The sequence below is a fragment of the Topomyia yanbarensis genome, chromosome 2 (genome assembly GCF_030247195.1).
Source record: "Topomyia yanbarensis strain Yona2022 chromosome 2, ASM3024719v1, whole genome shotgun sequence".
NCBI classification, from domain to species: Eukaryota; Metazoa; Arthropoda; class Insecta; order Diptera; family Culicidae; genus Topomyia; species Topomyia yanbarensis.
The window spans coordinates 128,575,564-128,603,162 of record NC_080671.1 but is presented as its reverse complement, the minus strand read 5'-3'; the positions used below and the strand labels follow the sequence as shown (position 1 = coordinate 128,603,162).

The window sequence follows — 27,599 nt, the reverse complement described above, 5'->3', positions numbered from 1 at the left end:
ATGGTAACCACAGATGTCGGTTACCAAGCATTGCGTTTATCCAGTTCGTGATTTATAAAGGTACTCCATGACGTCCTGCTGTTTCAGGGTGGTAGTAGACTTTCTCTGCTGATATGCATCGCATGAATCGATTGGTCGCTCAAGCTAACATCCCAAATGTAGTGGTCGAATAAACGTTCCACTGATTTGAGTAGGGAGGATTACAAAGAGATTGGCCTGAAATTCTTTGCCTCCTCATAGGTAACGCAATTATTACATTTTACATTTCCTTCCCGCTACGCTAGTTAATACTTCTTGTTGCGCGACTATAAGTAAGAACATTTTCCAAGATATGTTTGAAGTGTTCATATCCTCTTTGAACTGTAATGAATCCATCTTTTCTTGGAGGTTTGTACGGAGTGAAACTTTCATTAACCTCGTTGACACATTTGTGCAACCCCTTCGCTCAAAGAACATTTCGATCAAAGAACATTTCGGTAAACTTTGCAAGCCGACTTTGCGTCTACAACTCCAAGCACTACTACATAGTTTTTTAAGCCTAACCAGTTCGGTATTCCGTCAAGGTGTTCGTCTAGAAACCTGCATAACTCAAGTCTCGAAGCAAACAACCTCTTGGCATACTCGTACTACGAGTAAATCTGTTTTAACACGATCTCATCTGAGAAACTTGAAGATTCATTTGTTGGAAAATACCCACGAAACCCAGACAACAAGCCCTCTCAGCAGAGCTTCCAGGTTAAGAGATATCAAGTTAGAGAAAATCTGAGTGTATATAAGGAGAGTGACGACAACTGTCGAAAATGGAGCAGTGATTATTTGTCAGTATCATTCCAAACGAGTCAAATCAGCTAACTGACGTCCCTATTTCTACATACAGAGTTTGACAATAGGCAACATAGTTTTTCCACCGATCGATGGGGGTCAGTTTGACAACGTCAAAATCGCTTGACATGTCATCAACAAACAACAGTAGTAGTAAACAAAAGAATACAATGCACTCTTTCTCTAATTTGATGTAAACTAAAGTGCTCCTCGTTTGCATTTAGAAAAAATTCGTTAATTTTGTTACAAACAAGGTTCTTCTGTTGACTACGCTAATATGACGTCATGGCACCCTCTTGAATCAAATCCATGTATTTTGAGAGGTCATGTGTTCGTTTCGAATAACACTGACAGATAAATCGAATATCGATATAGAGAATATCGAGATAGAGAAAGTAAACGATAGCATCGAAAATAATTAGTAAGAAATACAAGCTTACTTCCCAACATATAAAATCGGTTTTGTTGTATTATATGCACGTGTATTTTTGTCCACATTATTTTGGATTTGAGATACAACGTGAACAGGATTTATTTAGCAATGAATTGATATTTCAGTAACGCTTAAAATCATTTGAGCATAAGAGTTTGCTTCTTTATAGGAATGAATAGTTCGCATTAACGAATCCAGCTACTATTTTAGATAAATACTTTGAAAGCTTTGAATATGCAAGACTTTTAGTTTTACGTTTACTGTTATAAGGCCATTACATTATATTTTTCAAAGTATTCATAATAAACTTTAAAAGCTAATAATATTCTTGAATTAATTTTTAGTTGAAGTCCTGGAACTAATCAAATGTTCTATATAATTTTATAAAATTTGTTAGATTTACAATTTACTAAATGGTCTGTAAACTTATATCATCTACTCAATGAATTTTAACACTTTCTTAAAAATTGGTAAATTTCTCTAACGCTAAGTTACGAAATTCCAGCGATTCCGATGCCATTTATTTTTTATCTTACGAATGGTTGAAATATTGAAACAAATCTCCCAGAGGATTATAACGCTATATGAACAGTGCAAAAAGGTATTAACTTGCACTGTTGTAGAAAGAAAGGTAAAAAAATCAACATTAAAGATAGTTTTATTTCAATGGATGTTTATTCTAGAACCATCTAAATCCCGACAGGCTGAAAACAATCGAGAAGTGAAAGTTCTGTCTAATGTGCCTGCCTTCATGTCACAAGTTTGACGACCTTACATCTCTATAATTAAAATAATACACGACTGGGAGCTAACAATGATCCTTGACAAACTTCGACCTAGTTAGTTAATGAACCACAGACAGTACGCCGTGACTTCATCCACGTCCTACCTCCTCGCAGTACCGTATATGTATAAAAAAAGGTCCTGCACGGAGAGCCACACAATCAAAAGAACCTTCGTTCAAGCCAGTCAAGTGGATCCTGGAATAGTAATGTGCATGGAAGGGAAGTTTCGAAAAAATAAATGAATGTAAGAAAATATAAAAGCACAAATGGATGCTGCATCGAGTCAAATTAAATTTAATTAGAGCTGCAAAGATACCTGAAATGAACTTTGCGGGTGTACGTCTGTTGGTGCCAAATGAGTGCTGCGCGACTCGAAAGGACTGCAGGCGCTGAGTAGATTAAATATGCGGTAGTTCGCCTCATGCCAAACCGAAACCAGGTCATGACGCACTTCCATTGAGCTAAATTTGATGCAGATTGCGTGTTCAGAGCAGAATTCAGGCGGCCAAAGTATCTGAATAATGATAAAATCCAACTGTTACACTATCTAATGACGTACTACACGAAGATGGCTCAGTCAAGTTAGTTTTCTGATTTTCGTTCAAGGTGTGTGATACAAATGTTGATTGATATCATCTGTCTTCTGTTTTCTATCTTCTGCATGTTGTCTTAGTAATCATACTTTTTGAAAAGCTGACTCCAAGAAAAAGAAACACTCAACCTTATTTTACTAGACTTTTTGGCTAGTACGAGAAGACAGATAATAATGCGTTGCAGTTCTTAACAACATGACGTGGGAAATAAAATCTAAAACCCCTTCTTGAATAAATTGGCTGGCATTTATTTTTTCCCACCGAATGATTGTTGATCAAACTGGTTGAAATTTTAAACCGCAACTTGAAGCGAATGCCCTGTAAACCATTGTATTAGCTTAGTAGCAGGCAATGTATAACGATCTACCCTTTGTTACTCATACCTACGCATAAGCACTCTTACCAATTTTGTAATCCAGCATCACACAATTGAAATAATTTACTATCTCTCCGCACGACCTGCGCTTGCATCTAGTGGAAAATTGTTTTTCAATACCTGTACAACACAAGTCTAGAATAAACCTCCGATCCGTGCGATAATTTGCAGGAAACTCCCTGGATGGTACACAACATACAGGCTGCTAGCAGGGGGAAAAATTCAATCACGTACCTGGCAAGGGGAAGTGGATAAAGTTAATCGAAGAGTATAGTATGTACCTACTCCTGCAAGTGAACAAACTGACAGCGCGTGAAAATGCAAACCCATTTTTTTATGCACGATGCAAATAAGTACATCAGCTGCCGGGAGAGTGGAAAATGAAAGCTACAAAAAACTTTGCCACATCGCTGAATATTCGTTTATGCTACATCAAACGGGCACCGACTTATTGCTGATGCTGATGTTGGCGTGAATGCATCACGAAACTGCAGTTTATTGATCGAACAAAGTATCGAAACAATTTGCCCTAGGATCTATGCTCTCTGATGTAAATATGCTGGCCCTAACCGCTTCAATCAATCTGATAAGTTATCCGGACTGCAAAAAACACCAATGATGAAACATTTCCACTAGTGTACCATGGAAAGGGCCTTGGATGTGAATGTGTTGATTCCAGCAGGGTTTCAATTTTCATTAAATTGTGATTTAAAAGTTGTTAGTTGCCACTACCAGTTTGGATACAACTGCAAGTAAGAAGAATCTGATATCTGCATAAAATGGTCTAGTATAAATTGTTGTCCGGTAAACTTTGTCTTTAGGGGGTAACAGGCATTTTACAAGCACACCAAACGAGGCCTGATTGATCAATGAACGACAAAAAGTAGAAGCTTGAACACTTATGTATAGCATCACCTGTAAGCTGTGGCAATGGAAAAGCTATTTATATGGATTTATGGACGTGTGTTTGTAAAAAGTAACTGTACAGATTTGCCCCGAAGTTTGGCGGAAATTTTGACTTTAGGAAGCAAAAGCAATAGAATCACTTTTTTTTTCTCGAATAAGGAACGAGATTTGAACGTTTATATCAAGTTTCCCACTGATAATCGGGCTACAAAAGGTATTGAAACTGATGCGGTTTGGTGTTCTTGCTGTTCCTTGAGAAATTACCAAAATAAAACCTGTTTTAATTCACCTAGCGGTGCAATTGTGCCTTTCTCATTTCTCTAAACTATGGCACGGAGGCTGTTTATGTTCAACATAATTGTGGAAATGTTTATTATATTCTTAGTACACTTTGCACTTATACACAATGGCTTGCCAGCCACGAACTTGATGAACTACGTGTCGACGGTGAAACACTTGAAAGAAAAAAATATCATACTTCATTAGCCTAATCAGCATTAGATCAATTTTATCTGCTTGCTAACTCATTTTGTCATGCGAGGGTGGGTGTGTGAGGAGGGCGAAAGTCCCACGAACAAACGACTCCCCAGCTTAATTTGGTATTGCTTTGTGATATAATGGTGGTTTAAAGATGATGGGGTTGAAAGGGAGGGATATGAGGGCTGGATGGGCTGGTGGTCTGAGGGGTGATTTAAGGGGATTTTAAAGGGAGGGGAGTGAACATTTTAAGGGGGGGGGGGTAACTCCTCTCCGTATACCATCACCTACGACCCTGTCAAAATCCAGAAACCTTATGCCAGTCAAAAAAAATTAGGGGGGTTAGGTTGACGTTTTTCAGAGTGATTGCATAACCTGTGCATTTCACTATGTGCGAAAGTGGTAAATTGTTCCATGCCGCATGTGTGGGACTCAGCGAGGCCAGTATTGATGTGCTTAAGAGAAATGTCATCTGGCTATGTGATTCCTCCTTGGATGTTTTCTATAAAACTTTTACTAGAAGCCTCATCGTGCCGTCTTAGCCAGAACGTCTACCAGTTTCTATTAAAGATTAATTAGATGTCGTGTATGAAACGTAAAATCAATGCGATACACAACACACTGTTGCAGCTAATGCCAGAACCAGTGCAAATAGGTAACGGTCATTCGACTCCAGTCTCCACTGAAAATTTGCCGACTGAATCTAGGAATGTTAGTCGATTCGATTCATCCTAAGACAAGAGGTGACAATCGACTTCCTATTTTTCCTTCAACATTCTTCTTTTCGCACATTTTCACCCTGCCAAAAACTTCTAAACCGTGTTGCTATTTTTATTAATGAAAATGGAGTCTTGTTAATTTACTTTATGCCGGCAATATTTTATATCTTGAATTCACTATATTGATGAAGGGCACCGTTTTTCCAAGTCATGGGTGTTTAGTAAGGTTTGATGAAGCCATTTTATGGAAAAAATTTAGATTATGGTGTGGTTTCTGTCTTATTTTTGTTGAAGTTAATCAACCACGTATACGATAAATGCATGATAAATACTTGTTTCACTTTGCCGCACATTTTCTGTTCAATTTAATAATTTTTACTTTTTTAACAATAATATTTTATTTGTCAAAAGTAATGACGTCTTTCCCAACACTGCCAAACATCATTTCGCTATCCCTGCGGTAACATTGCGTACATTCTGACGTAAAATTAGAACAAAAACGCCCCCCCCCCCCCCTATTGTCACGTTTTGTCTTAGGATTCATCAACGAAGCAGTACTAAGAAAAGCATGGCGGGATTCTCTCTTTTTCTATCCAATATTGAAGTTGATGTGACTGATAGCGAAGTAAACACCTCAGTGTCTTGGGCTCAGTGTATTGGACACAATCGAAGTAACGAAACTTGTGCCTGCCTGGAAATCATGCAATGCTATGGACTATGCGTCCTGCAGGATAGACCTAGATGAAAAATGGAAACTACAATCGTTGCAAGCGACGACTTGGCCACGTAATGTCCGCTATCGTGAATTTGTAAAACGAAACAATACGACGTGGAAACCTGCATGTTAGACAATGCTTGACAGATGAACGATGATTATCTACCGTTTTTATGTTTTTCGTGTGCTTTTTTGTTATTAGTTTATTTTAAAATGTAGAAACGTTTGTGTGTAAATGTTGTATTTATAGTGTATCGATTGTTTGTATTATATTCTAGTTTAAGGTACCACCATTGGGGCAAAGGAGCCTGTTGGTGTCAATAAATAAATACAAATACAAATACCTTTCTATATGAGAAAGGCAAAAATGTGCCAAATTCCAAAAAAGTGAATTTTTGTCATTTTTTCCGAGTCTGCATCAAATCTCGACATTTTATGAACCTTAAATACATTTATCATCAAAAATACAAAATTCTATTTGTAATTCTTATAGTTTATATTAGAAATTTATGTTTGGTCGCGCTCTTAAACCCGTAATTCCGGAACCAGAATTCCGATCGATCAAAAATTCAATAGCAGCCGATGGGAAGATTGCACCATTCATTTGAGACGGTCCAGCCATCTCTGAGAAATATGAGTGACATTATTTGACACATAAGCACATACATAGACACACACATACAGACTTTTTCCGATCTCAACGAACTGAGTCGAATGGGATATGACACTCGGCCCTCCGGTCCGGGATTAGGTTAACGTTTTTCAGAGTGATTGCATAACCTTTCTATATGAGAAAGGCAAAAATGTCGATTAACCAATCATAAAGCATTCACTTAAATGATTGGTCTAGATTATATATTTTTATTTCGTTTTTAGGATATTTTCAGACAATACATCACAAACTTGCAATCCGGCGAGCCATATTATATCTTACCAAAGCGCGTTTACCGAAGTATATCCGAAAATAATGAGAATAAAAATCAACTTTTAAAAAACCCGTTAAATTTTTACGAGAACTTGAACTATTATGCCATACAAGTTTGAGCATACATTAGTGCAATTTGCAAAAAATAAGTAGGATAATGTACCTAGTATGACAGTAGACAGTCTATTATGACCCTATTTCTTACTTCTTAATTTTGAACCAAGCATATGAGTTAATGAAAATATCTGTTTGGCTAAAAAAGATGTGCAAGAATAAGTTCAAGTCATATCGTCAAACGGGGTAACTGGCAACACTTCAACATGTTTCTGTTCAGATGAATTCAACAACGCTAATAATAATTTTCAGCGATATTAATAATAATGTTTGCAATTTAGCACTAAAGCTGTCAAATGTTGACATATGTTAAAAGATAATCATGTATTAACAATCATTATTTTCGGTTTCTCTAGCGCGTTAAGGAAATCTTCTGTATTTCGAGATTTTTCGATATAGAAACTAAGTTGGAATGTCGTGCTTTGCTCCACTTCAATGGTAAGAGCATATCATTAGCATAGTTGGAACCTGTGTACCTTTTTCGCGACCTATCAAGCCACCCATACATTCACGCTCTGCTGAAAATGTCTCATGTCTCAAACAGGTTAGCTTCCAAGCCTCGATGGTTGGTCTTGTGACATGTCTTGGAATCTAAATGCGCCATCGGTCATGAGGATAATTTACTTGTCGCACGTAAGGCTATACCAGTCACAAAGTTTACGTACCTGTACAAAGATGAACATTTTGTGATGGTTTGATAGTTTGACCTGTATCTTATTCTTGATAGATTAAGTACCGTGCAGTGGCAGATAAACAGAATGGTAGACGCTATATAAATTCATTTTTTTTAACTTTTTTTAACTTTTTGATAATAATCGAAAAAAAAATCAATAGTTTTAAACATTTTTTTTTTTTTATTCAAATCGTTTATTTGATAAGGCACGTTGCGTTAGCTTAAAGGTGCCAATTTTGTTTTGTTTTACATTTTAAATTGCTTAAAACTAGGGGATTACATATTGATTTTTTTAAAAATGAAACTAATGCGATTTTATAGCTATCTTATATATCTACACAAGGGGATAATATTGTTTTCGTAAGATTAGGGAGGTCATTTAGTTTTTGTGGCAATATGGTTTGACATTTTTATCAGTGAGATTATTGGAGCAAATAATGTTTAATTAAGGGGGACAATTTTTTACGACTAACTTAAAACTAGGAATAACTAGAGGGCATGATTGAATTTTGTAAAGATTCGTAATTATAGTTATTTTTGTGGGTAGTAGAGTTGGGCAATTTCAACGAGATTATATAATATAATAGTTAAAACTAGAAGAGACAAGAAGAGCTAAATGCTTCGTGATGATATTGGGGGGGGGGGGGGGGGGTAGGGGTGTTACTTCTGGGTATAAGAGTCAGGGGAGGGAGGGTAGACAAAGATGGCAGGGAGAGAAAATTATTTCAGTTTCAGGCATCGTGAGATCAACGGATGGATTACAAACTCGGGTGGCCTTCATCAGGGGAATCATGTACTGGGACGCCGGGTGGTCCTCCTCAAGATGGCAGGGGTTTTTCCAGACGATTTCGTAGTACGGCTCAGATGTGGATCGGCTACATTTCGAGTTAAGCGTGTTATGTTCGTGCCGTAGGTCCCGTGTTTGTTGGCTCATTCGATACAGATGCTTTGATACAGGTGGAAGAGCGTTCTGAGAATGATAAGGAGATAACAAGGGGCAGTTAGACTTGTATATTGATGGTTTTCACAAAGGTGTATATAAGGGACATATAGAGAACATCGCGGCTTGCCAGCACATCTCGAACCGGGACGTTGGTTGGTCTTCCTCGGGCCCGCAGGGTATCCATTAGCCGAGACCTAGCGGAACTGTACTCGGTGCACGCCCAGACAATGTGCTCGATGTCGTGATAGCCGTCGCCACAAGCGCAGATACCACTATCCACGAGCCCAATACGCTGGAGATGTGCATCCAGCGTGTAATGGTTTGCCATGAGTCGGGACATCACACGAATGAAGTCACGACCCACATCCATCCCCTTGAACCAAGGTTTCGTCGATACCTTAGGGATTATCGAATGTAGCCACCTTCCCAGCTCTCCACTGCTCCACGAAGTTTGCCAACTTTCGAGGGTTCTCTGATGAGTAATACTGAAAAATTCGCTGAAGCAAATTGGTCTATCGTAAACGTCTCCTTCTAAGGCACCCACCTTAGCTAAGGAGTCTGCCTTCTCATTGCCCGGAATGGAGCAATGAGAAGGGACCCATACCAAGGTAATCTGGAAAGAGTTGTCAGATAAAGCACTCAGTAGCTCCCGTATTTTCCCCAAAAAATACGAGGAGTGCTTGCCTTGTTTCATCGAGCGAATAGCGTCAATGGAACTGAGGCTATCCGAAACGATGAAGTAATGGTCTGCGGGTAATGTTTCTATGACTCCAAGGGTATACTGAATGGCAGCTAGTTCTGCGGCGTAAACTGAAGCAGGGTCACTGAGTTTGTAGGAGGCGGTGAACTTTTGATTGAAAATACCGAAGCCAGTGGATCCTTCGAGGTTTGATCCGTCAGTATAAAACATCTTAGAACAGTCGACTTCTCGGAATTTATTATAAAAAATGTTTGGAACCACTTGTGGGCGTATGTGGTCCGGAATTCCACTAATCTCGTCTTTCATGGATGTGTCGAAGAAAACAGTAGATTCAGAAGTATTTATGAAATGCACACGGTTGGGATTGTAAGAAGAAGGGTTAATATTCTGCGCCATGTAGTCAAAGTACAGGGACATGAAACGGGTCTGAGAATTGAGCTCAACAAGCCTTTCGAAATTTTCAATCACGACCGGGTTCAAGATATCGCATCGAATGAGCAATCGATATGAGAGTTCCCAAAATCGATTTTTCAACGGGAGAACGCCCGACAGCACTTCGAGACTCATCGTATGGGTCGACTGCATGCACCCTAAGGCGATACGCAAACAACGATACTGAATTCTTTCGAGTTTGATGAAATGTATTTTCGCGGCGGAGCGAAAGCAGAAGCATCCGTATTCCATTACCGACAGTATCGTTGTTTGATACAACCTAATTAGGTCTCCTGGGTGGGCACCCCACCATGTTCCGGTTATTGTACGAAGAAAGTTGATCCTTTGTTGGCATTTCTGTTTCAGATACCGAATATGGCATCCCCAAGTACCTTTCGAGTCGAACCAGACCCCTAGATATTTTACTGTGAAGACCTGAGCGATAGTTTGACCCATTAATAGAAGCTGTAGTTGTGCTGGTTCACGCTTCCTTGAAAATACAACTAGCTCAGTTTTCTCCGTGGAGAATTCGATACCCAGCTTAATAGCCCAAGCAGACAAATTGTCCAGGGTATTCTGTAATGGTCCTTGTAGATCGACAGCTTTGGGTCCCGTAACAGACACCACGCCATCGTCTGCAAGTTGCCTTAACGTGCAGGAATTGTCAAGACATTCATCAATGTCGTTGACATAGAAATTGTATAAAAGGGGGCTTAGACATGAGCCCTGGGGAAGGCCCATGTAGCTAAATCGTGATGTCGATAAGTCACCATGCGAAAAATGCATGTGCTTTTCCGACAACAAGTTTAGTAAAAAGTTGTTTAAAGTCGCTGAAAGACCATGCTGGTGCAGCTTCTTTGAAAGAATGTTGATCGAAACTGAATCAAAAGCCCCCTTAATATCTAGGAACACTGATGCCATCTGCTCTTTGCTAGCATAGGCCATTTGAATTTCAGTTGAGAGCAACGCAAGACAATCGTTCGTCCCTTTGCCTTTGCGAAAGCCAAATTGTGTATCTGATAGTAATCTATTTGTTTCGACCCAATTGTCGAGGCGGAATAGAATCATTTTCTCGAACAACTTCCGTATACAGGACAGCATTGAGATCGGACGATACGAATTGTGATCGGAGGCTGGTTTTCCTGGTTTTTGGATGGCGATGACCTTCACTTGTCTCCAATCGAGTGGGACAATGTTAGCCTCGAGAAACTTATTAAATAAGTTCAACAAGCGTCTCTTGGCAGAGTCAGGCAGATTCTTCAACAAGTTGAATTTGATTCTGTCTGGCCCCGGAGCTTTATTGTTACACGACAAGAGAGCAAGTGAGAACTCCACCATCGAAAAAGGTGTTTCGTTCGCGCTATCGTGAGGAGACGCGGCGCGGTAAATCTTCTGTGCCGGGGCGGAATCCGGACAAACCTTCTTGGCGAAATCGAATATCCAACGGTTTGAATATTCCACGCTCTCATTAGTACTGTTTCGATTTCGCATACGTCGGGCTGTTCCCCAAAGAGTGCTCATCGATGTTTCTCTCGTTAATCCGTCGACGAACCGGCGCCAATAATCGCGTTTTTTGGCTTTCATCAAACTCTTCATTCGCTTGTCTAACGTCGCGTACTGTCGAAAACTGGCGGGTAACCCGTCGTTCCGGAAGGTCTTAAACGCGGCGGCCTTCTCTGCGTACACGTCTGAGCACTCTTTATCCCACCAGGGATTGGGAGAACGTTTTTGTATGTTCGCGCCGGGTACTGGCCTAGTCTGAGCTTGATTCGCGCTGTCGAGAATCAAGCCAGCCAAAAAGCTGTACTCTTCCTCCGGAGGAAGTTCTTGGGTAGATTCGATGTTGTCGGATATCGCGGCAGCATAGCTCTTCCAATCGATATTTCGTGTGAGGTCATACGAAATATTGATTGATTTCAATGGCCTTGAACCGTTATTGATTGAGACTACAATCGGCAGATGGTCGCTGCCGTGGGGATCAGGAATTACCTTCCACGTGCAATTTAACCGCAGCGATGTTGAGCAAAGGGACAAGTCTAAGGCGCTCGGGCGCGCTGGAGGAGCAGGAATCCGTGTCATTTCACCCGTGTTTAAAATTGTCAAATTGAAGTTATCGCAAAGATCCTGAATTAAGGAAGACCGGTTATCATCATAGAGGCAACCCCATGCTGTACCGTGAGAGTTAAAGTCTCCTAAAACTAGTCGCGGTGCTGGCAGGGATTCTAAGATGTCTTGTAGCCGTCGGTGCCCAACCGCGGTGTTGGGGGGAATATATATGGAAGCTATGCAAAGGCTTTTGCCTTTGGTTGTTACTTGACAAGCGACAACTTCAATACCTGTTATCGAGGGAAGGTTAATTCTGTAGAAGGAATAGCACTTTTTGATCCCCAAAAGCACTCCTCCATAGGGGGTGTCTCGATCCAGGCGAATAATATTAAAGTCGTGGAAGTTGAGTTCTATGTCGGAAGTTAACCAAGTTTCACATAATGCAAATGCATCGCAACTCAAATTATTTATTAAAATTTTGAAGGAATCGATTTTCGGGATGATACTTCTGCAATTCCACTGTAGAACAGTGATCAAATCCGTGACCTCGTTCGATGAGTTAGCCATCGAAGGATACAATCGCTGAGAGGAGGGGCCATTTAGCAGTCAACTGCTTCAAAAATGTTCTCACTGTAGGGAGAAAAGCTAACATAAGACTTTTAATAGGATCAGTAATATTGAAAGTTTTTATTATCCAGTCCACTATGTCCGAGAGTTTTATAATTCCAGTGCTGTGATTACTCTCGAACTGAAACAAAGGAACACTTGGGATTTTTGATGTTCCTGGAAGTGCTGGGAACTCCTTCTCTGAGCTTAATCCTCCGAGACCAGGAGCTAATTGCTTCGGTTTGGTTGCAACACTTCCAATAGATGTGACTTTCGGAGCCCCCTCAAGGGACACCTTCTGGCCTTTACAAGGAACTTTACGAGAGGAAGTGTTCCTCCTCTTCCTATAAATTCTAGGCACCCTAGTAGATGTTCCCTCTTGTGGGTTACCAGCCTCGCCCTCGTCAGGAGGCAAGTGAGTATAGATGTTTGCTGAGGATGGTGGCGTAGCATTCTTTAACATTTCTGCGAAAGAATGTTTGGATCGTCCCGCAAGGGAACGTTTCAGTTTATCCCCGCGTAGTTTGTACGCGGGACATGCCGAGATATCATGCAGACTCTCCGCACAGTAAGGACACTTTTCGGCTTGCTTACTGCACGAATCATCTAGATGATTCTCCCCGCATTTTCCACAGCGGGCCTTGTTGCTACAATGGGTGGCTGTGTGACCCAGTTGTTTACACTTTGTGCAATTCATGACCCGCGGCACAAACAGACGCACAGGCAGACGAACCTTGTGCAAGAGGACGAAATTTGGCAAAGCGGTACCAGCGAAGGTCACCCGATAAGAGTTTGATTGGGGGTACGTTTTTGAACCATCCCCCGCAACTACTACTGAGTGCAAACGTTTGCACTCAAGTATTTTAACTGGCTGAAGTAAGCGGTCTCTGAATCGGCCAACCCCGTACTTCAGCAGATCCTCGCACGTCAAACTCTCATCGGTTACGACGCCTTCGGATTGTACTCTTACAGCCGGAATATACACGTTATAATCCCGCGTAAAGTGCTCACAGCAAGCAATATCGTTTGCCTGCTTTGAGTTGGCTAGCAACACCCTTATCTTGTCCGAGCGGACCTTTGAAATTTCGGTCACAGCCGAGAACCGTTCCGTCAGGTCTCTAGAAATCTGAAGAAGATTCAGTGATTTAGTCTTGGGCCGAAAGAAGACCACAAATGGACCAGTTGAGAGTTCTGGATAGCATTTGGGCCGGGGGGGAGCCTTAGAAGTTGAACCCGATTCAACTTCCATTTGACCATCCGGAGAGGGAACCATAGAAAACGTCAACGCACGGGTTCAGCGCCCGCGCAGACGGAAGAAAGCAATAAATGTGTTACAAAAGACAAAAACCACTTAGCTTTAAACTGGTGTCCAACGACGAACCGATCCAGCTTATACAGCTGGCTATTGTTTAATCCTCACACGCGAACAAAAGATTGAGGACCGAACCGAACTGGCAAAATAACCTTGAATGCGGATTAAAACTATTCTTTATCGCCTCACACAGCACTACGGACTAGAAAAAACAACCTCTGTCTCGATGGAGAGCTCGAAAACGAATGATTTTAAACATTTTAAACGCACGCTGGGATGTAAATGCGTCAAAATCGAAGAATTTTCAACTTTGCACAGATAAATATTGTTTGTTATTGCGAGTTAAGAGGAGTTGACAATCAATAGTTTTAGCCATTTTAAACGCACATTGGGAAGTAAATGCGTCAAAATGAATTTTCTTTTCATTTTTTCACAGATAAATGTTGTTTGTTCTTGCGAGTTACTAGGACTTGAATGTGCGTTTACTACGTCTAAAACTATTGATTTTCAACACCTCTTAACTCGCAATAACAAACAATGTTTATCTGTGAAAAGTTGATGTTTTTTTTCGATTTTGACGCATTTACTCCCCAATGTGTGTTTAAAATGTCTAAAACTATTGATTTTCAACTCCTCCTAACTCGCAATAACACACAATATTTATGTGTGAAAAGTTGAAAAAATTTTAATTTCGACGCATTTACTTCCCAGTGTGCTTTTAAAATGTCTAAAACTATTGATTCCAACCCCTGTGAGTTACGACTCACAATAACAAACAATATTTATTTGTGAAAAGTTGAAAGGAATACAATTATCTCTTTTTCTATATTTCCAATTATCCGCCAAAGTACGGTATTCAATATTTTACCCATTTTCAATACCGGTTCATTGTCGACATGTCACATAACAAGCAAACCTGTTTTGCTATTGTCGCGAGCGTTCGCAAACGAACATGTCACAGTTCAATAAATGTACAGCCGCTTGACAAACCAGTTTTGTTTTGAAACATGTACAAATTTTATGACATGTCACGGGGAAAATATATCGTGTCATAGTACACGCGCTTGTATCACATGTCGCAAGAATCCGCAACATGTACATGTCACGAGCAAACATGCGACCTGTCACCAGATGACTAGTCATAACCATGAAATTTTCCAGCTATGCAAGAGCCTGCAATCTTAGTTCTTAGTTCTCAGTCGCGTTGAAAGTTTTAGCAAACGCTATTGAGAGTATGTTGTTTAAATATATGAAATTAAGGAAAAATTTTCCCAGTTTTCCCTACATAACGCATTGATTGAAGAACTTAGATATTTTATTAGTAAAGCAGTTGTTATAAATCGTTTGTCCGTCTATTTTTCCTATCGTGAACAAATTTCTATTGCTTAATTGACGAGTAGGAGCATATAAATTGAATTTTGACAATATGTAAAATGAGTCAATACGCTGCATGACGATATCATTTAGAAACGAGATCATAGCATAGTCCCGACGTTCTTTCAATGTTTGAATATCTTTCAACATAGCTTCATAAGATGAAAGAGGGAATGCTGTCCATCTTAACTTGCGTAGTGTATATAATAGAAACTGCTTTTGGATTGACTCAATTCTCACTTCGTGTTTTTTATGAATGGTGACCAAACAATACTACAATATTCTAAAATAGACCGAACATATGCTACGTAAAGAGTTTTAATTGTGTAAGGATCTTGAAAGTGATATCCGAAGCGTTTTATAAAATTAGGCATATTACTAGCTCTATGAACAATTGTGTTGTAATGTTCCACAAATTTGAATTTTTTATCTAAGATAACTCCTAAATCTCTTATTTTATCACAATTCTGAACGGTTTGATTACCTAATGCAATTAACACGGAGGCCGTGATTTGTTTTCTGCTAAAAGTCATAAGATTACATTTTTTAACATTTAATTCCAGTAAACATTTACAACACCATGTATAAAATATTTGTGTTTTATTGTGAAAAACATTATAGTCATTATTATTTCTAATTTCTAAAAATAGCTTCATATCATCCGCATATATGAGAATTTTAATGTTCTTTAAAATAAGAGAGATGTCGTTGACATATAAAATGAAAAGAAGAGGTCCTAAGTGTGAACCTTGAGAAACCCCCGAAGTAACTTTAATTATATCAGATTTCATCTCATAGAATTTTACTATTTGCTGGCGATCTGTTAAATACGACTTAATCCAATTGAGGAGTCTCATCTCGATTCCCAATTTTTCAAGTTTGAAAATTAACATGGGAATGTCCAGTTTATCGAAAGCTTTGCTGAAGTCAGTGTAAAGCGCTTCTATATGATTTCCGTTATCCATGGCATTTGACGAGTAATCAACAAATTCTAAAAGGTTTGTACTAGTTGAACGGCCTTTAAAAACCCATGTTGTGAATTTGTTATTTTATGTTTGACTTGGTTGAAAATGGTTTTATTCATGATGGATTCGAAAGGTTTGGGAAAGCAAGACAGAATGACAATTCCACGATAATTGCGAATATCAGATTTTTTACCCGATTTATAAATAGGTATTAATAAAGATTTTTTCCAATCTTTTGGGAAAATACCAGATTCTAGTGACTTATTGAACAGCCAGAAAAAAGGTGACGTGAGCTCAGTTGCTAAATTCTTTATGAAAGCAGGTGGAATTCCATCAGGTCCTGATGTGGCATCTAGATCATTGAGACCAGACAAGATATCTTGAACATTAATGTGACTGACACCAAGATCCCTTGAATGATCAGGAAAATAAGAAAAATATTCAAGTCACGATCATTGTCTGAATAGTAAGAATAAGTTTTTTGAAAAAATGTTGCGAAGAGATTACAAATATCTTTTGAAGTTTCACCCTTTTTCCCATCTAAAGACATTTTTGATGGGAACTTGCATGAATTCAACTTAGTTTTGAAGTAATTAAAAAAGTTTCTTGGGCATGACTTGATCTTATTTTCAGTTTTTGCATTATATACAGTTAGTGCCGAAGAAAGTTAGTTGGTCAAGAATGTTGAGGTATATTTCCAAATTATCCTGATTATTGTGTTTCCTGTAAATTTTGTGAGCTTTTTGCTTCCGATTTTTCAAATTAATAATTTTCTTGTTGAACCAAACTGGATTTTTGAATGATTGCATGATTTCGTCGTTTTTTGTGAGGGAACTTCCTCCTGTATTATTTGCCATGAAATATTATAAAAGATCTCCCCTGCACATTCAATGTTCTCTTGATTCTTTAAAAGGGACTGCCAATTAGCACTGCTTAATTTATATTTCATATCTTCATAATTTGCTTTTCTATAATCGAAGACGTCCTCGAAGTCACAATCAATGGAATTATGATTCTTGTGCACAAAAATAGAGAATTCTATTGCTGTGTGAAACATTTCATTTTTCCATAAGGGAGAATGAGATTCATCAACGCAGAAATCTTCATTAAAGTTTGTTAATAGCAGATCTAAATACCGATTGTTTTGATTTTTTATATGGTTTATTTGATTGAGTCCTAGCAATGCAATTTTCTCAAACATATATTGTAATGTTTCGTTTTCACCAACGACAGGAAGTAGAATGCTCTCATTTTCAGAGTCAGGAATAAAATCTAAGTTGCGCTGATTAAAATCACCATAAATATGTGTGTGTGTGTTAACCTTCCTATCTCCCACTAGCTGGTAGTGATTTACAGAAAAAAGATGTTTGCATGTATTTAAACATTCATGCAAATAACTTGGTTCACGGATTTAGGAAGGTGTTAGCTCAATTGACTTTCCGATGACCCATTTCGTGTACAGTGCCAGACATGTTCCGAGGTCATCGTTCCATCAACTAGCCCCGCCTTACTGTAATGTTTGTATCAATTGGATTGTAACATTACAGTAAAACTTTCGATTCCATTTAAGCAGGAAATCGACGCGTATTTATTATAATGGTTCAATTTTTATATATAACATAACACATGTGTACTAGAACTTACCATTTTTTCAGTTTTCTACCTTCATTCATATCTTCCATTTATGTCTCCTTTAACTCTTATCCACATTACTTGAATTCCTGCTTATTTAAGAAAGAAAAGGGGAAATAATAAAAAAGAACCGATAGACTCCGTGTTTTCCTCAGCGCTTCTGTTTCTCATAGTCTGGTGTCACTGCCTGTTGGACTTGTGTAAGTTGTTCCATTGGAGATCTCCAAGGAGCTGTAATTGAAGAAAGATCTGACTTCTATCCAGAAGTATCAGTTTTTCACATTGATAAGATTATACACTACAAAACAATCCCGTGTATAATGCAACCATTTTTTGAACATTTATATGTACATATACACACATAAACACATACACATATATACACACATGTATACATAAAACCGATTTAATCCACCCATCAGTGGGATGAGACACCTCTCATACATATAACTGTTGTATTATTCATTAATTTGCCAAACGCACGCAAAGCTGGCAAGCAACTATATGTGAGACAAGCACAGCCTCGAGTCCTGCACGTATAACACGTATAATAAACTGAATAAATTAAAAAACAATAACAAAACAAACCAAAAATCAAAACAATTATGAAACAAAAAAAAGTTATTCATAAAATGGATAGAATGATCCATATAAATCAAATTAATAAAACAAATCAAATTAGCTCAAATGAAAATCAGACAATATTAAAAAAGTTATGAAATTAAGAGAGTAAACTAAATTGTTTCAAGCTAACTAACTGTCATCCAATAACTAAAAGAACTGACTAAACCGAATTAATAAAATGAAGAAACTGAACAATATATGAACTGGGAAAAACTAACAATTTAATAAAATGATTAAAACAAATGAAACAATTAACATGAATAAAACAATAAAAAAATGATTGAATTAATAAGATAAATAATATGAATAATGTGGATAACACTAACCGCCATGTTTGAAAAATGCAAAAACAACCAAGTCCATTGCAGCCGCCAGAAAATTTGTCGTCTAAGTATTGAAATTGCCTTTAAATCGCATTCGCAAATAGCATTTGTTCCTAGGGGCAATTAGCACAGGCGAGTTGAGTCAAACGTCAAACTATTAAAATCGCCTGACGATCTTAGTCCGCATTTTTTTTGACCGGGTACTGACTCCATTCAGATATCCGAACCGGTCCCGGAATGAGTTTAACTGGGAATCAGTGAAATCGTTGCATCAACTAGTCAAGTTCAGATGGCGCTGTCGATGCTAAGTGGGAACATTTTTTTGGTAGCTCGCGCACATACATAGTAAAATAATTGTGATGTGACGATAAAATCACTACGTCAAATTACACTATTCCAACGATACTTTTGTCTACCAATACATAACACAACAGGAGAAACGACCTACCGAGCGATTAACTTCGATTTCCTATCAAATACATTACATTTCACTGCAAAATTTTGCAAACTATGGGAGGAACACAAAATCACTTCCGAGAGATTCGGCAGTGCTGCCACTTCCTCTGATTAAAATCACCATAAATATGAACTTTAAATTCTGGAGCAAAATTAGAGATTATTTCTTCAACTGCTTGAAAGAAAATCTGATATGTTGATTTGCTAATTAGATCCGGTGGAAAGTACACTGAGACAAAAATGTGGATTTCATCAGCGATATGTGCTTTAACCCATACATGTTCAAATTCTTTGAATTTTGGTGAAACAAAATGATCGGAATTAAATATAGATGAAACTGCGATGAGAACTCCTCCACCTGACATTCTTTGGGTTAGTCGTAAATCACGATCATCTCTAAAAACATTATAGTCACTACCAAAAACCTCTTCACTTTTTACATCCTCATTCCAACTTGTTTCGGTACCTAGAATTATCGAAAATGAGGAGCCTAATATATTCTTATGGATTTCGTTCATCTTTACGGCGCTCCTCATTCGATTAAAATTTTGACAGTAAACCAAAATTTCAGTGGCTTTCGAAGAAGTTGATATTGTTGTACTTATTGCGGTTCCTGTTCTTATTGCACTTGCTATCTTTGCTGTTGTAGTTGTTATTGTTATTACTGTTGATATTACTGTATCTTGTACCACCCTGTTTTCTTCTTGATTTTTTATTCTTTGCAGCTTTATCTTTCTCTTTTTGTTGTTTAACCCATTCATGCCCATGTTGTTTGTGGACAACAACGTTTTTAAACAGCTATAACGTTTGATTAAGGTAAAATTTGCTCACAAAAACAAGTAAGCTAATAAATGTGACTATTGCCTTTCATTTGAGTATTAATAGTTTCAAGGACCAGCTCTAGAACTGAAGTGATTGCAATTAGTCTGATTGGATTCCAATGGAGCAGGGCTGCCAGGAACAGTTTGCGTTGACGACGGAAAATGAATTTTTCATATATCTTCTTTATGTTGCAATATTATTGAAAATTGATAAAACTTATCAATTTAGACTGTCTTTGGCTACATTTTCCACGCAATTGGACTATTGTAAATATTCTAGGAGAATTGTATTGAGCATTGGAAGATAAAAATTGAGCAGCTTCTAGCACTGCGAGGGAAGCACCTATCTTTAAGAAAAAAGGTTTTTCGTGTTTCTTGACCCCACCGTTTTCAAGGAAAAATAGTTTTGAAACCCTACATGTACTAGAAAAAAGTTGGGCATGAAAGGGTTAATACGACGCTGTTTACGTAAGTCATATTCTGACCAGTCGGAGTGCCACACTCTTTTCGAACCAAGTGTGCGCCATCCATCTTTTGTCACTTGATTATGCTGCGAACCTGAGATAGCAGTTTTATTTGAAACGACAGTCAATTCGTCCGTCAGACTGGGGGGAGACACCGCAGGTGTCAAACGAGCATTATTAACACTGGTTTCCAGGGTACTAATTGTCGCGGCAATTGCCCTTACTTCGTCTAAAATATCGTCGCCTACAGCGCTGGCTTGTGATTTTATTTCGTGAAGCGCATCACTAGCAGAAAACGACTGGTTACTTGGTTTATGAATGGTCCCTAAATGTAAATATATTTGTTTTTTTAATATACCCAAAATACTAAGGGTGGGCGAAACGCGATTCTGGTCTATGCGGTACGAAACGAAACGAATTCTCTTATCGATACGAAACGGAACGAAATTTTAATAGTAGAAGTTGTTCACAACACGAAATACTATTTTGACGAAAACGTTTGCGAACTATTGCGAAATTTTTCGAAAAACTTTTGGTATAAGGAAAGTTAATTCTTTTTAAAACTTTTGTATAGTAGAATGTGTCCAATTATGAAAAATGTTTTTAACTCATGGTAAGCAATCGGAGATTACACACATTTTTCAAAAAAGTGTGGCTGAATATTTGTAAAAATTGTCAGGAAAAGTTCCACATTATTTGAGCAATTAACTCTTTTCTAGTTAGCCCAAGGCTTACTGGGCCACAGAAGCAAACAATAAATCATTAAGTTTGCGTTCAAACGAATTCTGAACTGTTACATCTAAGCCTTTTTTGTTTCGATTATAGAGGTTCTAACCCTATGTGCGGGGTTGGGACACGAACACATGTGAGTAGCGTACAAGGCCAACTACGCTATGCCCGCCCCGATCTAAGCCTTCCCGAGTAAATTTTCATAGGATCAGACACCATCCAACCGCTTAAAAAGACCATAATCATGGTCCGTGCCATTTTTTGCAACCATCAAACCACCTTAGAATGGTCTCAATAACCCATAAATACACCAAATTATGGTTTTTATATAGGATCTAGGAGACCATGATGATGGTGTTTTCATGGGTTGATCCCATTCAAAACACTGTAAAAACACCACGCAGTGGGAGTGAAAATGGACCATGACCACGGGGATTTTATGGGCTTCTCATTTGCTCGGGTTGTTTGAGGCTCAAGATGTATTTTTTTTAAACGCATGCTCGTCAATCTAAATTTAATGACGGAACATGTATTCGTTTTCGGGTAACAATTGTTAGATTATACAAAATAAACTCGAAAAATCTACCTTTTCCGCACATAATAATTCCAAATGCGCAAAATAAACTTTCTTTGCATAAAAATATTAGGTTTGAAGGGCATGTTGTGGAAAATTTCTACTGGAACTTTTATTACAGTTACAAGACCTAGAAATAGAGGATTCCAAGAAATTATTTCATCATGTGTTATTCATATTTTCCGAAGAGAGCAAATATGTATCATTCATTATACTAGTCTGTCCTAGGCCTATTTTGGGTCACTGAACACTAAAACAAAATTCTTTCGCAATATCCAATTTCATTCTACTTTTGTTTTCGGTCATTATCTCGTGTGAAAATGCCCCATCAATACAATTAATAAACTTTTCAAAGCAATAACAAAAAAATCCCGACAACAGTGGAAATAAAAAAATGAAGACTTCAAAAATTATACTTGTTTCATCGGATTTTATACGAAATATTGACGAATAAATGCAAAGACTACCCAAAAATTTTCAAAAAAAAACTCGAAAGCGCCTTTTTTAAGGTAAACGGGTATTGTTTCGTGTTAAGCGAAGCAATTTCGATTTTGAAAACTTTTTTCTTAGCTTACCCCAAAATTTGCAAACTAGAAATATTAAATATGAAAATTAGTCAACCTGGTAGCAGATATCTCAATTATTTTTAAATAGGCCATTAGCGCTCAAGATGGACGAATTTTCTGTGTGATAAAATTGTATAAAATGAGTAAGCTATACTTTGAATAAATTTTTCATTAGTGCACCATGCGCATGACATATCAGGTAAATCATTGCTCCGATCAGTTATCGGAATCTGTCCAGTCATCGCATGTCGGCTTTAAAAATTGAGAATAACTCCGGCTGCATCGGTTCACTTTTCAATAAATAGTTATCATTTTTGTGAAAAATCGATTTAACCAATAAACTGTTATACACCTCTAAAATTAATTGAATTTTGATAAATTTCGAAAAGTTTCGCAAACTTTGCGAAACAGGCAAAAAAAATTCGCAAAATTCGCGCGAAATTTGCGAATTCAAACGAAATTTTTCTTAACGTTTCGTTTCGCAAAGTTTGCGAAAAATTTCGTTTCGTTTCGTTTCGTTCCGACAATTTGCGAAAAAATAAATTTTCGCCCACCCTTACAAAATACAGTCATTTTCAGCAATTTTTTCAACTTTACATCCTTACTGTTGGTACATCATAAACATATTTTAGTGAAAAAAACATAAAAATACTCATATGTAAATTCAGTCATCAAAATAATTGCAAGTGAAAAAAATTCTACAAAACACTTCTTAGTTATGGAAATTGTAATGATTCTAAATATACTAGTAATGTAAAAAATCAAAGAAATAAACTCAAAAGCCAACTTCAACATAAGTTTTTTTCCTTTTCCATGGTGTCTATTTTCCAGAATTCGTGAGCACTCTGAAAGACGTCCGTGTAAGCGTGCCAGCAGCTATTCGACGCGGTGATAATGCAAATCTGATCTGCCATTACGATATGGAAGGTGCGGTGCTGTACTCGGTTAAGTGGTACAAAGGAAAGCGGGAGTTTTTCCGATATACTCCCAAAGAAAATCCAGCACTGAAAGCATTTCCTGTGCTCGGTATCACTGTTGAGGTAGGAGGTGCGATTTGAACATGATAGCTGGTAACAACTTAAGCTTTCAGCATGCGGTTTTTTACTCACATAGGAAACTTGTTTACAGTTTACCGTGCAACACTCTTTATTATTTTTAAAGCTTTTAGTTTGTTAGTGACATTTTACCACGGTAGTGGTAATCGTATCCGATTTATAAACCACAATTTGTATTAGGATTAGAAAAAAATCCCAAAGTTTTATCATTCGAAAAAATCCAATCTACCAAAGGATTTCTGACACCGTTATCCCGTTTCTATTCATATAAATCTGCATTGGAGAACTGTTTCCATAGCATGAGTGCCAGATGAAGCCCCTTACAGCCAGATAAAACACCTACATATCACATATACGATACAACAGGTCCCTCTGCCCCCAGTACTGCGTTTTCATTTAACTTTTTCACAAAAAAAAGAAATGAGAAAACATTCCCAGCTTGAACTTGGCAAATATATTACCTCTCCTTTTAAACTGTCGTCTAGCCTTCTGCCTCCTGAAGGGTCGTTTACCGCCACACAGCATTTATAGCTCATACACAAACATGAATGTGCTCTTCGGCAAAAGTTCGCAATGTTGACACCCAAGCCCCAGCAGCACTTGACCACACTTCACTCCACGTCCTGAATAGAGGAGATCGAGGGAGCAGAGGAGAAACAGCACAGCAAGCAAATAGCCAAAGCTGAGTGTTGCTGGTACTGCCCGATCTGACTGGTGAAAAACACTTTTCGAAATGAACCGTTGAGCACATCCTGTGTTTGTGTACCTCCTAGTTCGCTTACGCTGGAAAAACTTTGTAGTGTAGCTTTAGCTCGGTTCAACTAGCACATATTCGAGAACGCTGGTGGGGCTAGAAGCACCGACTACATAGCATCAACTTTTGCCAGAGTTAGAAATTCCGCAGGTTTTTTGACAATTTTCTGAAAGCTAGGGAGTACCTTAGCACAATGGGGGTCATATAAAACTGTTTAAACTCAAATTAAGAAAATAGCTAATTGATTTGTTTTGATCCCAATTATTTTGTTTAAAAACCGTCTCGAGTCTTTTAACAAAGTATAAAGCAATTTAAAGTATAACATGTTATTGAAAGATACTTTTTTGAAATATAAGAAGTCGTTACCTTTTTCAAATTCGTGTTACCTGAGCGATAATATATTATATTCCATACCTGTGGTAAATAAAATATAACGGGCGTATTTCTTTTACGAGTACGTACTAGAGACGACAAATATGAAGAACGTTTGCAATGTAGGGAAATGATATTAGATTTACAGTGCTGCTGGTTGTTTCAAACCACTATAAACCCTACCTAAAAATAGTACTATTTTTACTCCATTTATCTACCCTAACCGCTTCTCTCAATATGACCTCATATCAACTGCATTGAAATTGATACAGAGCTTTCGTTCCACCAAGTACTTTTCCTGGCCATCGCCGTGCTTATGGTCGGTGGCTGCTATTCTATGCATCCTAACCAGCCTGACCGCCCATGTTGTGTATGTGTATCGGGACAAGATAAACAAGCGAAAGTCATATGGCAGATGTGATTCTCCCATCTGTCTTTCCCAGTGGTCGAGCTTTATATTGTCAAATGACTGCACTTCCATCAACAGCATCGCCATCATCATCGTTTAGTTTGTCGTTAGCTTCGAGTGTAGGTTAGGGATGCTCAAGTTTATTGATATGTAGTGCAATTATGAAAACCCGCTCCAGTATACCCAATGATCCTACAGTGTCTGTGTCTTGATTATTATCAATATTCAGTGCGCATAGCTCCAACCGTCCAACATGGACTAGCGAAACAAAAAGCCAATATGAAAAGGATTCTGCTAACCCGCCAAGCCAGCTTTGTCTCACATGTTTTCATCCCTCATCCCCACAGCGTTCACAGTCCAACGGAAGCCACTTGACGCTGACCGCAGTGGAGCCAACCATGTCCGGCAAATACAGCTGCGAAGTGTCCGCAGATTCGCCCTCATTTCACACGATGATCGTGTCCAGCGAAATGGAAGTCGTAGGTGAGTTTCTGATTCATATGGGTTATGTCACTTTCAACGTTCATACTGCATTTCTTGACATGTTAGCTGACAGTGCATTACGGACCACAAATGGTTATAGTTTTATTTTATTTAGCCGTCTGTAGGAGTAACAAGCGATGCTTGAAATGTTTGAATTAAAATAAGTTATTGGCTCTGACAGGGATGCCAACGGTACCGATAAACTACATTTTTTTCGGTATATTTACATTTGCACAAGCCGTACAGCCCGCTACAGCGACGCATCACTACAACTCTTGCCAGAACGGTAGCCAAACCGAGTACATTTTCCCGTACAGCGGTAGAATACATTTTTGTTTTGCTGCTGTACTCCGACTGCTCGGTGAGAGTGTGGCGTAGTAAAGTTTGTTCTCTCGCTTTGTACATTTTTCTCTGCATAGTCAAAGGGAGAGGCCCGCGCACGAAAGCGTTGATGCCGGCCGTGGCGTAAATGAGCCACATTCATTGTCGTCATTTTTGAATAAAAATATGAAAAAAGATTGAAAATATTAAAAAATGTAAAATAAGGAAAGAGAAGCTGTACCGCTCGCGTCTGGTGGCTGTACTGGGGACAGTAGTTTTTTGTCATGTTACTGCTTTGCACACAGGCAGCCTTACAGCGCTGGGCGTCCTGCACTAGCGAATGACAGCAGCATCGAGAGAAATGAGAATGTAGGCAGAAAAATTACAGCCGCAGAAAAGGTAGGCATTTTGCATCCTTGGGCTCTGAAGTTATTAATTTTCAAATCAGTACGGATAGCATGAATTTATATGCATACATACATAGTACTCTTACAAAGGTAAACGCGTCTCCATCGAAATTTGTTTGACAGAGACACCCAGTCTTCCAATGTGTTAGGTACATTTTTTCTATTTTTAATGAATTCTATAATTTTTTTGCTCCATCTGGAAGTATAGTGTCCTTGACAATATTTTACCAAATAGTCAAAGAGATACGTGCAATAGATCGAGAGTTTCAGTGCAATGCTATTGGTGATTTGAAACTTTTAACTCGATTTTCTCAAAATGTTTTTCCCAAAAATGGATGTTCCGTGATCACAATTGCAGTAAACCTATTCAACTGATCTTCTAATTCTTTCTCATACCTTAACGATTCCTATTTCATGCATAATTTTTTATTTTGTATATAAGATATGCGTAGGGGAGACTGAGGAGACTTGATCCCCGGGGAGACTTGATTCCATCATTGTAACTCAAAAGCGGATCAGAATACATTAATCGAATATACTATAAAGTTGTGTAGTTTTATCTAAACATAAATTTCATTAACACAGAAAAAAGAAATTGGACTTTTGTGTAACCGAATTTTTACCGATTTAAAAAAAAGTCTCAGAAGAATTGAAGAAGATTTATTTTTCAAATTTTCAAACTTTTATAAAATTGATAAAATCACCCTCTACATACTCTACTTTTGCATACAGAATTACAGGAGAATGTCAATTATATGAATACGTTATGATTGAGCTGATTCTTTTGTTCAACTATATTTTTACTAAAGTTTGCTGAAATAGATGCTATGGGTTCACTTGATCCCTTCAAATTCGTGGAGATTTGATCCCCTTCGCCATACTTCATACACACCACTGAAAATAACCAAATTCACACCAGAGCAATTGAAGTCATTGTTGTTATAAAAAAATGTCAAAAATGAACGCTTCATCGTAAAGAAACATAACTGTAATTGTTTACTACAGTATACGTAGCAACCATTCATCCCACATTTGACGTTCCTCAACCATAATAAAGACAGCTTTCAAATAATTGCACGGAGATTTGGGGAATTCGTAAAAAAATCAGGTGAGAGATGCGTAATATGTAGTAACAAAAATAACAATATCTAATCATAACAATTTAATCAATACTACAATCCATTTATAAAATTGAATGGGGTAATGTACCCGTTTTTGCCCTATTAAGAAGGGTACCACAATAATTTTATTATTTCTGCTTCTTTGATTTGTTATTAAGGTCCATTTTTTATTTTGATTATAGAGGTTTTAACGTTAAGGTCATTCGCCTCTTATTAAGAGCCTATATAATAACAAAATTGTCTTGAGAATGGTGAAAATCTTCTGTTTGAGCGCAGCAAAATCTCTAATCGAGTACCCCCATTATCACAATACCATTTGAGTCAATGCGTTGAGCAAAGATGGCAGACACTGCTCTAACCAAAGGCTTCAGATGGGTAGGATGATAGTAGAAACAGGACAAAAATAGGCTTATTACCCTACATGCTCTTTTAAACACGTTTTCATAATGGAATAAAGTGTCCCCAAATTAGGGATCGAGTCTCAACTAATCTAAGAATTTTCCATTTTTCCATCCATTAAAATATTTCCATGTATTTTTTTATGATTATTAGTCATCCCTAGAAACAATATA

At 38.0% G+C, this 27,599-nt stretch overlaps 1 protein-coding gene across 1 annotated transcript in view; it reads left to right on the top strand.

Moving 5' to 3' along the window:
- LOC131681264 (uncharacterized) overlaps positions 1-27,599 on the top strand; it is an 87,638-nt gene that overhangs the window by 22,404 nt on the left and 37,635 nt on the right. The window contains exons 2-3 of the mRNA XM_058961980.1: positions 22,937-23,145; positions 25,043-25,178. Coding sequence (XP_058817963.1) covers positions 22,937-23,145; positions 25,043-25,178 — 345 coding nt within the window. The remainder of the gene's footprint in view (positions 1-22,936; positions 23,146-25,042; positions 25,179-27,599) is intronic.